This window comes from Amblyraja radiata, chromosome 15 (genome assembly GCF_010909765.2).
Source record: "Amblyraja radiata isolate CabotCenter1 chromosome 15, sAmbRad1.1.pri, whole genome shotgun sequence".
NCBI lineage: Eukaryota > Metazoa > Chordata > Chondrichthyes > Rajiformes > Rajidae > Amblyraja > Amblyraja radiata.
Window position 1 is genome coordinate 10,616,751 of NC_045970.1, and position 14,198 is coordinate 10,630,948.

The 14,198-nt window shown below is 41.4% G+C and overlaps 1 protein-coding gene across 5 annotated transcripts in view; it reads right to left on the reverse strand.

Annotated features, from left to right (window-relative positions):
• Nucleotides 1-14,198, reverse strand: part of kndc1 (kinase non-catalytic C-lobe domain containing 1) — a 192,925-nt gene that overhangs the window by 18,423 nt on the left and 160,304 nt on the right. For all 5 annotated transcript variants that reach the window (XM_033033634.1, XM_033033632.1, XM_033033633.1 and 2 more), the window contains 3 exons: nt 8,239-8,321; nt 6,120-6,270; nt 440-562 (listed from right to left, as the gene is read on the reverse strand). In XM_033033634.1, the coding sequence (XP_032889525.1) occupies nt 440-562; nt 6,120-6,270; nt 8,239-8,321 (357 nt within the window). The remainder of the gene's footprint in view (nt 1-439; nt 563-6,119; nt 6,271-8,238; nt 8,322-14,198) is intronic.

Sequence of the window (14,198 nt, forward strand, 5' to 3'; positions counted from 1 at the left end):
ACCCTCAGTATCATTGTTAGTTTCATTAGTATAGACCATTTGAGAATTATATTCCCCCGAAATTCTTAACGTTGTTTCAATCTCTGGTCATTTTGTGATGAATATTTATTCCAAGATTGTGTCTGCTGTTTTGGGATCTAAAAGCTACTCCCATCAGTGCTTTTGATCACTAATAATCCTTATCTCAAGACCATCTTTTGCTGCTCCAAACCCGGACTATTCCACGTCATTACAGTTGCCTCATCCTCCATCACAGATAATAAAGAAATCATTGAAGAGCAATTAGAAGTATAACCTGGTTGATATTTTCCCTTTGCTTAGCTCACAAATGATGAGGTCATTGTGAACACAACATTTAAATGGCTTTGAGTGCTCAAACATTCTAGTATTCATTGTCTAAGGTGATCAACGTTCATTGCACGCCCTGGTAATTACTTACAGGTAATTGGCGGACTATTAGGTTTTCCAGGCTACTAAGAATCTGCATGGCTGTGGCAAAATTTCTCCATTCATAACAAAACTTCCCAATGGATAGAAATTTAGACAGGAGCGCACTTTGTGACTGTAGAAACAGAGGCATCACAGATATTAGTTTTTCTTCCCTTTTTGGAGAAAAAAAGCAGTCAGTCGAAGCATTGACAAGCAATATAAAATGTCTCTTAGATAGACACAAAATACTGGATTAACTCAGGCAGCATCTCTGGAGAGAAGGGAATGGGTGACGTTTCAGGTTGAAGAAGGGTCTCGACTCGAAACATCACCCATTCCTTCCATCCAGAGATGCTGCCTGTCCCGCTGAGTTACTCCAGAATTTTGTGTCTATCTTCGGTGTAAACCAGCATCTGCAGTTCCTTTCTACACATACATTGGACACACTGATCTGTTTTGTAGTCAATGCCTACTATATTCTGTTGTGCTGAATCAAAGCAAGAATTTCATTGTCCTATCAGGGGCACATGACAATAAACTCTCTTGAATCTTGAATCATTGTTTCTATGCTAATTTAATATTTCAGACAAACATTGGGATGCTATTCACTGCCCCATCAGAGAGATGTAATCAACATTTTTTGACGCATGCCAGCTGATCCGAGTTGGAGCAACCTGCAAGAAAATGTTTCAGATAAATTCATGACTTAAGAATTTAGCAGGAATTCTGGAACTGGTCCAGAAGCTGGAACATGAGCCATGAAAACTACTATCATAGGATGAGAACAGGTGAGGACCATTCATGCAAATGGTTTACTCTCCATGAAATAACGACTAATGTCAAGATCTTGACTGTGTTGCATCGAGCATCCCTAATAAAACGAATCAACATGACTCAAGACAAAAGCATTTCACCGTCTAGAACTAATACCTGGCAGAGATGATAATGGTTGCTGTAAAAGTCATGGAGTTGACAGAATGGAAACAGGTCCTTCAACTCAACTCGTGACCCATTTGCCAGTATTTGATCCACATTCCTCTAAATGTCTTTTAAATGTTGTTATTGTACCTGGTTCAAGTACATCATCCAGCAGCTTGTTCTATATATCCACCACCCTCTGCGTGAACATGTTGCCCCCAGACTCCTACTAACTTCCTATTTCCCCTCTTACCTTAAACCTTTGCCTGTAGCTCTTGATTCCCCTACCTTGGAATAAAGAATGTGTGCATTCACACAAATGTGTGGTCTAGAGGCCTTTCATTTTAGTTCCAGGTCATCTTCTGCAGTAGCCACCTATGGTGATTCATTTGGCCTGCTCATCTTTTACATTTAATGAATTGTTACAATAGGGATGTAATGTTGAGGCTCTATAAGGTAAGGCCGCATTTGGAATATTGTGAAGAATATCTGAGGAAGGATGTGCTGGTTCTGGAGAGGGTCCAGAGGAGGTTTACAAGAATGATCCCAGGAATGAGTAGGTTAACCTATAATGAGTGTTTGACGGCACTGGGCCTGTACTCGCTGGAGTTTAGAAGAATGGGGGGAGACCTCATTGAAACATACAGAATAGTGAAAGGTTTGGATAGAGTGGATGTGGAGAGGATGTTTCCACTCGTGGGAGAGTCTGGGACTGGAGGTCATAGCCTCAGAATTAAAGGACGTTCTTTTAGGAAGTAGATGAGGAAAAATGTCTTTAGTCAGAGGGTGGTGAATCTGTGGAATTCTTTGCCACATTTTGGAGGCCGTCAGTGGATATTTTTAAGGCAGAGATAGACAGATTCTTGATTAGTACATGTGTAATGGGTTATTGGGAGAAGGCAGGAGAATGGAGTTAGGAGGGAGACATAGATCAGCCATGATTGAATGGTGGAGTAACTTGATGGGCTGAATGGCCTAATTCTACCTATTCCTTATGACCTTATGATTAGTACCGTGATCTTATTATTCTCAAGCCTCATTCTTATTCCAAAACCTTGCAGATTATTATTTCTTCAATCTATTTTCAATTCCATTAGGAATTGATTTCCTTAAATCTCCGCGAGTATCTTTTATCCATCCTGTTAAAAGCAGCCTTTGAGCCTTGAATGAAAGCAGCTTATTTCTATGTACCCTATCTAAACCTGCCAAATCATGCACAATTCTACTTCTGACTATAGTTACCCAAGGATTACTATAATATGAAAAAAACACATCTAAAATCCTCATCCTGGAAGAATTCTTATTCTTTGTCTCATAGAAAGACTTAGACGATCAGACAGTATCTCTGGAGATCTCATTTTGGGTCTGGACATTTAATGTCACCTATCCACGTTCAGATATGATGCTCTAACCCACTGAGTTAATCCAACACTCTGTCCTTTTCAGCAAACGAGGATCTGTAGTTCCTTGTTTCATTATTATTTCTATCTTCTATGAGACATTTAGATGTCCGGCGACCCGACTTCGGAGGCACGGCCGCGGGCCCAGTGGACGACAACGTTGGGAGCTCACAGGTCCCAGGTTGGTGACCTGTTTTTCCGGAGCTCCTGCAACAACAGCTTCGTCCGCTGGACTGGAGGGCGGCAGCTTCAGCAGCTTCGACCACCCCGGGCCGCGGAGTTTGAACCGGCCCGTTCGCGGAGCACGGTTGAGCAGCGGGACTTACTTACCATCACCCGGCGGGGTCACAACATCGGAGGCCTGGATCGCCTCAGCGCAGAGGGAGAACAAGGAGGGAAGAGCCAAAAACTTTAAGATTTTTGCCTTCCATCACAGTGAGGAGGTGCCTGGTGGACTCACTGATGTTAAATTTGTGTTTATTGTGTGTTTTTGTTATTTTTATTATATGTATGACTGCAAGGCAACACAATTTCGTTCAGACCAAAAGGTCTGAATGACAATAAAGGATACTTTGACTTTTGATCAGTTCTAAAAGTGATTAGATGTATTTTTTCTTCTTTTTTTCCTCAAGCGGTACCTTGAGGTTAGAGGGTGACTTGCTATCACTCCGTTTCCATGGGTTCTTAGGTGGCTGATGGTGGCAATGTGCGATTCACAGGTTGTGCTGCAACTGGGATGGGGGGGGGGGGGGGGGACTCAGTTGGATGGGTGTGTGGATATAATGGTTGCTGGTCCTTACTCTTTCTATTTTCTTTCACCTTTCACGTGGTCCCAAAAAGGCCAAGGGTCTCATTGCTCTCCCAATGCTTGCTCACCATTTTCCACAGTCAATGAGGATATTAATTTATTTCACTACAAGGCTTTTAGGACATTCTTGAAACATTTCTTCTGCTCACTAAATAATCTCTTGCTGGGATGGATCTCAGAGTAGAGTAATGACAAGAAGAGGATGCAATATTCAGTTGCACCTGCAAGGTGTATTATAAGTTACTTCTTTTGATGTGATATTTTCCTGCAACCAATTCCAGGAATGATTGGGTTAACATATGGTGAGCGTTTGAAGGCACTGAGCCTGTACTTGCTGGACTTTAGAAGGATGAGGGGACACCTCTTTGAAACTTACCGAATAGTGAAAGGCCTGGATAGTGTGGAACGGATGTTTCCACGAGTGGGAGAGCCTAGGAACAGAGGCTATCACCTCAGAATAAAAGGTCGTACCATAAGAAAGGAAATGGGAAGGAATATCTTCAGTCAGAGGGTAGTAAATGTGAAATTAATTGCCACAGATGGCTGTGGAGGCCAAGTCGATGGATATTTTTAAGGCGGAAACGGGCAGATTCTTGATTAATACGGGTGTTAGGGGTCATGGGATGAAAGGAGGAGAATGGAGTTGAGAAGGAAAGATAGATCAGCCATGAATGAATGGTAGAGTAGCCGTGATGGACCATGTGGCCTAATTCTGATCTAGAACATGAATTTATGAACCAAATCACTATGTTTTACCCAGTCGATCCATGTTTTTTCTGTCTAACCTTATTTTTGCTCTTTGTTCATCCAATCTTCCTTCCATGTAATGAAGCAACTTGTTGGATCTGGTCATTATTCTGTCCTGGTTTAAAGTTGTAAATAGCGTTCATGACATGCACACTGACCATCTCCAGCAAGGTAAAGTCTAGCCACCTCACATTAACTTTCAATGGCATTACCATGATAAATCTCCTATCATCAATGGGCCAGATGCGGAAGCCAAGAAGTGAGGCATGGTGATGCAGCGGGAGGTATTACAGAGACGTGGGTTCAATCCTGACTATGGGTGTTTGTCTGTACGGAGTTTGTACGTTCTCCCCGTGACCGCGTGGGTTTTCTCCGAGATGTTTGTTTTCCTCCTACACTCCAAAGTCGTACAGGTTTGCACGGTAATTGGCTTGGTATAAAGTTAAATTGTCTCTAGTGTGTGCAAGTTAGTGCTAATGTGCGGGGATCGCTGGTCGGTGTGGACTCAGTGGGCCGAAGGACCTGCTTCCACGCTGTATCTCTAAACTAAACTAAAATCAAGATCCGAGCTGGTTCACAAATGGCCAGTGGCTTGCCTGGTCCTCCTACTATCTAAAAGCCATGTGTCAGGAATGTGACTGAATACTCTCCACTTGCCCTGAGAAGTCTGACAACATCCAAATTGATCAACGCCTCCTTAATCGTCAGTTTTCATCACTTCTGGCACATTGCCATTGCAGTGTGGACTTTCAACAGGATGATGGCACAATGGGCTAAGTGTTCGGCTGGCAACCGGAAGGTAGCCGGTTCGAATCCCGCTTGGAGTGCATACTATCGTTGTGTCCTTGGGCAAGACACTTCACCCACCTTTGCCTGTGTGTGAATGTGTGTGAGTGATTGGTGGTGGTCGGAGGGGCCGTAGGCGCAGATTGGCAGCCACGCTTCCGTCAGTCTGCCCCAGGGCAGCTGTGGCTACAGAAGTAGCTTACCACCACCGAGTGTGACTGAGGAGTGAATGAATAATGCGATGTAAAGCGCCTTGAGTATTAGAAAGGCGCTATATAAATCCCATCCATTATTATTATTATTACATTGCCCTCATTACAATGTGAAACAGAATACATAAAGGTCAATGAGGGAAGTCTTCAGGGCCTGTCCCACTTGGGCATCATTTGTGCATCACGCAGATGGCGTGCGAAGATTTTGTACATCCCAAAATCCTGGGGCGCCGCTCGCGTCCGCGCATCATTGCCTACGTCACCGCGCACATGCGCGCATAATGCGCACCATGCCTGCATCACATGCGCGTCACGACACGCGCGTCGTGCGTCGTGACACGTAAATGATGTCGCGTAAATGACGCGCAAATGACACCCAAGTGCGACAGGCCCTTTAGGCTTAAGTTTATTATTGTCACATGTAGTGAAAAGCTTTGTTTTGGATAAGTCTTGGATAATTCTGCTGTCATTCTATTTCAGACAGCACACAAAAAGAGTGATATGTAGGGGGAGAAGAAAGCGAACCTGAGGTAATGGAGATGAAGCCTAAATGGCGTAAATGAATCAGATTTTGCATTTTAATAAAAACCTAATATTTGACTGATTTACTTCTGACTAAATACAAATAGAATCTGAAATTGCTAAGAGCTGGTTCAGAATAATGTCCAATAATCTTGATAGATGAATATTGTTTTGATCATTCCATAATGGAAACAAATATCAAAGACCATCACAATTCAAGAAATAGCCATTATTAAAGCTGGGTTGAGTTGTAAAATTACCATAAATTTACATGTTAATTAAATTTGCAACGCTCACCTTACACGTGTTACATGTGACAATTTCAGCAGAGACCCAGTGGCTCACGTTGTCTGCATATTTAATCAGCTGACGGAGATGTTGGTGCTGTTTGTATTTTGGAACAAATAAACTGTTGCTTTCTAAGGACGTGACTTCTGAAGTAACAGATCTGTGAATAGAAGTGTCGGAAAGAGCCATCAAAATCTGTGGTGTCTGAGCATATAAATTAAAACTGACAGTCAATCAGGGCTTTTAGATTTCCGAGTCATGCCTTATTTACGAATCATGCTTTACACTGCAGTTAGTGGTAACAATGCTGCGCTGAAACGATCAAAGGTTTCTTATGAAGTCGATGGGGAGGCATTCTCACCTGCAAGGTATTTGATACTGGATAGGGTCTGGGCTGGCGATGGATTGCTAAACACTATTGGAGCGAGTGAGACGTGTAAGACCTGGGGCATTTCACACTGCTCCCAGATAGACACAAAATGCTGGAGTAGCTCAGTGGGTCTGACAGCATCTCTGGAGACGAGGAATAGTTGACTGTCTGAAGAAGGGTCACGACCCGAAACACCACCTATTCCTTTTCTCCAGTGATGCTGTCTGACCCATTGAGTTACTCTAGCTTTTTGTATCTATATTCAGTTTAAACCATCATCTGCAGTTCCTTCCTACATATATAAATTATATTATTTGATTTCCCATGTGCTCATAACAAAAAAAAAACTTCTTTATAAAGACAATTATGCAAACATAATTTTTCTGTTAACCACCAGATATAACTACCATTAAATGAACCCAGGGTGAATGAGAAGTTTAACTATAGAGTGCAAAAAAAGACCACTGGCGGGCTTTAAATAAATATCATTTGAATTAAACACAATAAAATCACAGCCCATAAGAACAGGAGATTTGTTCGATCTGTATGCATAATATTTTGCCATTCTAAGGCTCAGAAATGTCCCTTTAAATTAATAACATTTAATATTTAAACATAAATTGAAATTATTCCATGCTTGCACAGGGAACCTTTTCAAATGCAGAGTAGAAGTCAGCTTTAGCTGCAGTTAAGAAACACACAGAATGAAATAAAGGGCTTTTGGGAAATTATTTTCTACTTGTAATGAAGCCATGATATTTTGTCTTCAGCAGGGCATACACTGTTGTACACATTCTATTAATAGTTGATTTTGAATTGGTTAAACTTAATTGAAAATTATGCACTTGAATCAGAGAGATAGGATAATTTCAAGTATCAAAGTGTATTAAGAAGCTAATGATATATAATAATAATAAAGCATTCTAATCTTATTAATAATATTGCAGATTTGTCTGGAAGTTCAAAGATCAAGTTTTGTTACTGCAAAATAATCAGATATTAGATGCAATTCCATGTTATACACAATTACCTTAGGCTGGACCTGTGTATTCCAGGCAGTCTTGCCAAATTACAATCGAAAACAACTCTTGTACTGTCATGAATTTCTGACTTTCTGCTCAAAGTATGGAAGAAATTTAGAATGAAATTCTGTTCTTTAAAATAGCGATATAGATTTGGACGGAGTCTTTTAAAGTGAGCACCAGCGACTTTTGGATGAGGACAGTTTTGTGGATCCTTGGCCTCCCTCTTCTAAAGTCAACAATCAGCCTCTTGGTCTTACTGACATTGAGGGAAAGGTTGTTGTTCTGGCACCATTCAATCAGATGATCATTCCCTGTCCCATACATTGACTCATCATTAAACAAGAAGTTTCTAATGCTATTTGACCAAGTGAATAAGAATGTTTCATCCAAGTATTTCCACACTATAAATATATCTAAATTGGTTTTGTCTGCATCATTTCAATGAATTCACTTCTTCTTCTTCTTATCGAGTCCACACACAAGATTAGAAGTTGTTCAGCCAGAGCTGAACACACTTCTCGGCATCTGCACAATGGTGTCTGTCTTGCACTTCTTGTGCGTGGTGGTGGAAAGATTGGTTGAAACAGGGCCGCGACGTGAACGCTCTTTCCTTGGCCCCCAATGAATTCACTGTCAGCAGATAATCTGATTATTTAAGCATTATATAATGAGATAATCTGATTATTTAAGCATTATTTAAGCATTATATAATGAGAACCGATCTAAAACCCACTTTAAAACTGTTGAGGGTGTGTCATTTATGCCAAATGATCTTGAATTCAGAAAATGGACTGGATGACAATCTTGGAACAGCTCCTGAAATTATAGGAAAATATTTTAACCAAATTATTAAATTTCAAATACGCATACAGCAGCTGCAACCAAAAACAAGTTACGTAAAACTTCAGTGCACCATAAAGGAACAGCACAGATGTTATAGAGAAGGAACTGTCTTGGTTTTATCCCAAGTCAATTCAATTTGCGATAAAGGCTGCAGAAAAATACACCAAACAGTCTTTTTCTCCCAATGTCATGCTCAATACTTTATCCACAGGCCTACTTAGCTTAGACACGACACAAAAAGCTGGAGTAACTCAGCGGGACAGGCAGCATCTCTGGAGAGAAGGAATGGGTAACGTTTTGGATCGAGACCCTTCTTCAGACTGCAGGCCTATTTAGCTTGTTTGTTATGCAGAGTTTGGCGGTGAAAGGGTGCTTGTGGTGGTGGGAGGGTTTGTTTGGTGGGTACAAATTGTAGTCAGATAAGAAAATGTTTTTTTCTTAATGAGAAGAATAGTTATTGGAGGAAGAAGCCACCTCCTTTAACTGGGGATTAGACGGGAATGAACTGACACTACTATCAATCAGGTACTGGATATAAATGGAGCCACAAAACCTGAAAATTGATTAAAAAAACATGAAAATTTGAACAATTTTGTTATCAACATAAGGAAATTTGAGTCATTTACACCAACCATTAAAAAATATAAGGCCATGCCCATCGTAATTTTGTACTCAATTGACCATATCCCTACAAAATTACCGGCCCTCCAACTTCCTTTCTGATGAAAGATACCAACTCTGTTCCTCAATCCTGGATAAATGTTTTTATTTCAGATTTACAGTATTTAATATTTTGCTTTTGAGATTTCTTGCCTCCTGAAATGGCCAGCATTGAAAATGGTTTCTGTTGAAGCATTCTTGTTTCATCACTCTTCAATTAAAAACACACCCTTGACCTTTCTAGACTAAATTATTCCACCCCATTTCTGATGCTCTCTCCGAACAGGGGAGTGGTTAGCGGCCGGAAACGTTGCCTATTTCCTTCGCTCCATAGATGCTGCTACACCCGCTGAGTTTCTCCAGCATTTTTGTGTACGTGCAGGAGAGTGGTGTTGTGGGTGGGGAAAGAGCTGACCTTGAGAAATTTACATTTGCTAATAAAGAATTCTTATCAAATCCTCTGTTGAACCATCTCAATTAAACATAATAATAATAATAATAACATAATTACTTCATGATTGATTCCAACAGGCCGTATTCATTAAAATAAAACAATCGTAAAATCACGATTTTTTTTTAGATTTCCTGTGAGAATAAGAATTACAGTACAAACCATCTCAAATGGTTGAGTGGATAAGATTAGAATAAGGTTGCAACTAATGAGGTGCAAGTAATCAGGAGATGCTTGTGGAAGTAGCATTTCATAAACGCTTAATGAGCACAATCAGGGAAGAGGCGGTTCGACTCAAATAACAGTCCCGCTGAGACTTGTTACTCTGTTTATTATTACAAAATTATATCTACTATAGATTCTGTAATAATTCATTTGCTGCAAGTCTACGGTGAAGGTATTCACACAAACATTCCTGGAATAAAGAGCCATTGAGAATATAGGAGCTGTGATATACTTCACTGGATACACACAGTGTGGTTCGATTCAGTGAGGAACCTGCAGGTGGCAGTGTTTCCACGTGTCTGTTATCCTTGGCCGTCCAGGAGCAAGGTTTGCAGGTTTGTCAGATGCTGTTGGAGAGGCCAAGATGAACAACTGCAGGGCATGTTGCAGACAGCTTAAGCTGCACTAAGATGGTGGAGGGGTTACAAATCAAACTGGCTGTTTTGTGCTGGATGGTGTTCAGCTTCCTGAGTAAAGTGGCAGCTTGTGGCATCCAGGTAAGCGGAGAAGTTTGGAGATTTCCTCACCCTCCTGAACTGTACCTTCCCTATAATGAAACGGCTCTGAGTGTTGGGAGCTGGGTCACCTACCACAAATACCCTGTTTCTGACCTGTTCTTGTATCTACAGTGATTATGCGGCTGATCCTGTTGTGATCCTGATCAGTGATGACACTCAGGATATTGATGTGGCTAATGATAATGCAATTGATTGTCAAGGATAGTGGTTAGATTACTTCTTCCTGGAGATGGCCATATTTGCAGTTCGCGTACCGCCACAACAGATCAACGGTGGATGCGATCTCGCTGGCCCTCCACTCCGCACTGGACCACTTGGACAACAAAAACTCATATGTCAGGCTGTTATTCATTGATTACAGCTCGGCATTTAACACAATCATCCCCTCCAAACTGGTTACCAAACTCGCAGAACTGGGTCTCTGCGCATCCCTCTGCAACTGGATCCTTGACTTCCTCGTCCACAGACCACAGTCTGTTCGTATTGGTGGAAATGTGTCAGCCTCAATAACAATCAGCACGGGAGCACCTCAAGGCTGCGTGCTCAGCCCCCTGCTGTACTCACTCTATACCCATGACTGCGTAGCGAACCACAGTGCGAACTCCATCATCAAGTTCGCTGACGACACCACTATTGTGGGGCGTATCACTGATGGGGATGAGTCAGAGTACAGAAGAGAGATCGAGCAACTGTCCATATGGTGCCAGCGCAATAACCTGGCCCTCAACACCAGCAAAACCAAGGAACTGATTGTGGACTTTGGAAGGAGTAGGAGGGGGACCCACAGCCCCATTTATATCAACGGGTCGATGGTTGAAAGGGTCAAGAGCTTCAAATTCCTGGGCGTGCACATCTCTGAAGATCTTTCCTGGTCCGAGAACACTAATGCAATCATCAAAAAAGCACATCAGCGCCTCTACTTCCTGAGAAGATTACGGAGAGTCGGATTGTCAAGGAAGACTCTCTCTAACTTCTACAGGTGCACAGTCGAGAGCATGCTGACCGGTTGCATCGTGGCTTGGTTCGGCAACTTGAGCGCCCTGGAAAGGAAAAGACTACAAAAAGTAGTAAACACTGCCCAGTCCATCATCGGCACTGACCTTCCTTCCATCGAGGGGATTTATCGCAGTCGCTGCCTCAAAAAGGCTGGCAGTATCATCAAAGACCCACACCATCCTGGCCACACACTCATCTCCCTGCTACCTTCAGGTAGAAGGTACAGGAGCCTGAAGACTGCAACAACCAGGTTCAGGAATAGTTACTTCCCCTCAGCCATCAGGCTATTAAACCTGGCTCGGACAAAACTCTGACTATTACCAACCACTTCTGTTATTTGCACTATCAGTTTATTTATTCATGTGTGTATACATTTATATCATGGTATATGGACACATTTATCTGTTTTGTAGTAAATGCCTACTATTTTCTGTGTGCTTAAGCAAAGCAAGAATTTCATTGTCCTATACAGGGACACATGACAATAAACTCACTTGAACTTGAACTTGAACACTTGACTTTCTGATACTTTAGAAAGAGAGCATAAAAGGAATGTGCAAGGAACTTACAGAATAATGAAAGGCAAAGATAGAGTGGATGTGGAAAGGATGTTTCCACTGGTGGAAGAGTTTAGGACCGGAGGTCATAGCCTCAGAATTAAATGGCGCTCATTTTGAAAGGAGGTGAGGAGGAACTTCTTTAGTCAGAGGGTAGTTAATCCGTGGAGGCCTAGGCAGTGGATATTTTTACAATAGAGATAGACAAATTCTTGATTAGAATGGGTGTCAAGGGTTATGGGCAGAAGGCAGGAAAATGGGATTAGGAGGCAGAGATCAGCCATGATTGAATGGCAGAGTAGACTCGATGGGCTGAATGGCCTAATTCTACTCCCATAACTTGTGAATTTGTGAACTTGTGAAGACAGACAATAATAATAAGAGATGTAAAATGGCCAACTTCCTGTTACCTATGTTGCGCCAGTGTACAGGTTTATGATTAATCTTAACAGATCTGAGAACTTTAAAAATATTTCAAAATCAAAAACAATAATTAAAATCATAATTAATTGATATCATTGATTATAATTAATGATATATGAATTATAATCAATGATATTCATTAATTATATTTAATTATATATTCTTTATAAATATAATTAGTCTGATCTGACCAAGAAACAAATATATTCAGGGTGTATTATTTTTGCTAATTCTACATTTTATAGTGATGGAAATGATCAAAACAATATTTTCAGATGTTAAATAACCAATTAAATGCTGCATTTAATATTACCACAAAAAAGATTCAGGTAACTTTCATCGAAGATTTGAATGTGTTAATTGATTTGGAGAAACAATGGTTCTGAACTTAAGGAAAGGTAACTTTGAGGGTATGAGACGTGAATTTGCCAACAATGACTGGCAATTAATTCTAAAAGGGTTGACGGTGGATATGCAATGGAAGACATTTAAAGACTGCATGGATGAACTACAAAAATTGTTCATCCCAGTTTGGCAAAATAATAAATCAGGGAAGGTAGTGCATCCGTGGATAACAAGGGAAATCAGGGATAGTATCAAAGCGAAGGATGATGCGTACAAATTAGCCAGAAAAAGCAGCATACCGGAGGACTGGGAGAAATTCAGAGACCAGCAGAGGAGGACAAAGGGCTTAATTAGGAAAGGAAAAATAGATTATGAAAGAAAACTGGCAGGGAACATAAAAACTGACTGCAAAAGTTTTATAGATATGTGAAAAGAAAGAGATTAGTTAAAACAAATGTAGGTCCCTTGCAGTCAGAAACAGGTGAGTTGATCATGGGGAACAAGTATATGGCGGACCAATTGAATGACTACTTTGGTTCCGTCTTCACTAAGGAAGACATAAATAATCTGCCGGAAATAGCAGGGATTGGGTAAATTGAGGTAAAAGGAGTTGGAGGAATTGAGTGAAATCCAGGTTAGCCGGGAAGTGGTGTTGGGTAAATTGAATGGATTAAAGGCCGATAAATCCCCAGGGCCAGATAGGCTGCATCCCAGAGTACTTAAGGAAGTAGCTCCAGAAATAGTGGATGCATTAGGAATAATCTTTCAAAACTCTTTAGATTCTGGAGTAGTTCCTGAGGATTGGCGGGTAGCAAATGTAACCCCACTTTTTAAGAAGGGAGGGAGAGAGAAAACGGGGAATTACAGACCAGTTAGTCTAACATCGGTAGTGGGGAAACTGCTAGAGTCAGTTATTAAAGATGGGATAGCAGCACATTTGGAAAGTGGTGAAATCATTGGACAAAGTCAGCATGGATTTACAAAAGGTAAATCATGTCTGACGAATCTTATAGATTTTTTCGAGGATGTAACTAGTAGCGTGGATAGGGGAGAACCAGTGGATGTGGTGTATCTGGACTTCCAGAAGGCTTCGACAAGGTCCCACATAAGAGATTAGTATACAAACATAAAGCACACGGCATTGGGGGTTCAGTATTGATGTGGATAGAGAACTGGCTGGCAAACAGGAAGCAAAGAGTAGGAGTAAACGGGTCCTTTTCACAATGGCAGGCAGTGACTAGTGGGGTACCGCAAGGCTCAGTGCTGGGACCCCAGCTATTTACAATATATATTAATGATCTGGAAGAGGGAATTGAAGGCAATATCTCCAGGTTTGCGGATGACACTAAGCTGGGGGGCAGTGTTAGCTGTGAGGAGGATGCTAGGAGACTGCAAGGTGACTTGGATAGGCTGGGTGAGTGGGCAAATGTTTGGCAGATGCAGTATAATGTGGATAAATGTGAGGTTATCCATTTTGGTGGCAAAAACAGGAAAGCAGACTATTATCTAAATGGTGGCCGACTAGGAAAAGGGGAGATGCAGCGAGACCTGGGTGTCATGGTACACCAGTCATTGAAAGTAGGCATGCAGGTGCAGCAGGCAGTGAAGAAAGCGAATGGTATGTTAGCTTTCATAGCAAAAGGATTTGAGTATAGGAGCAGGGAGGTTCTACTGC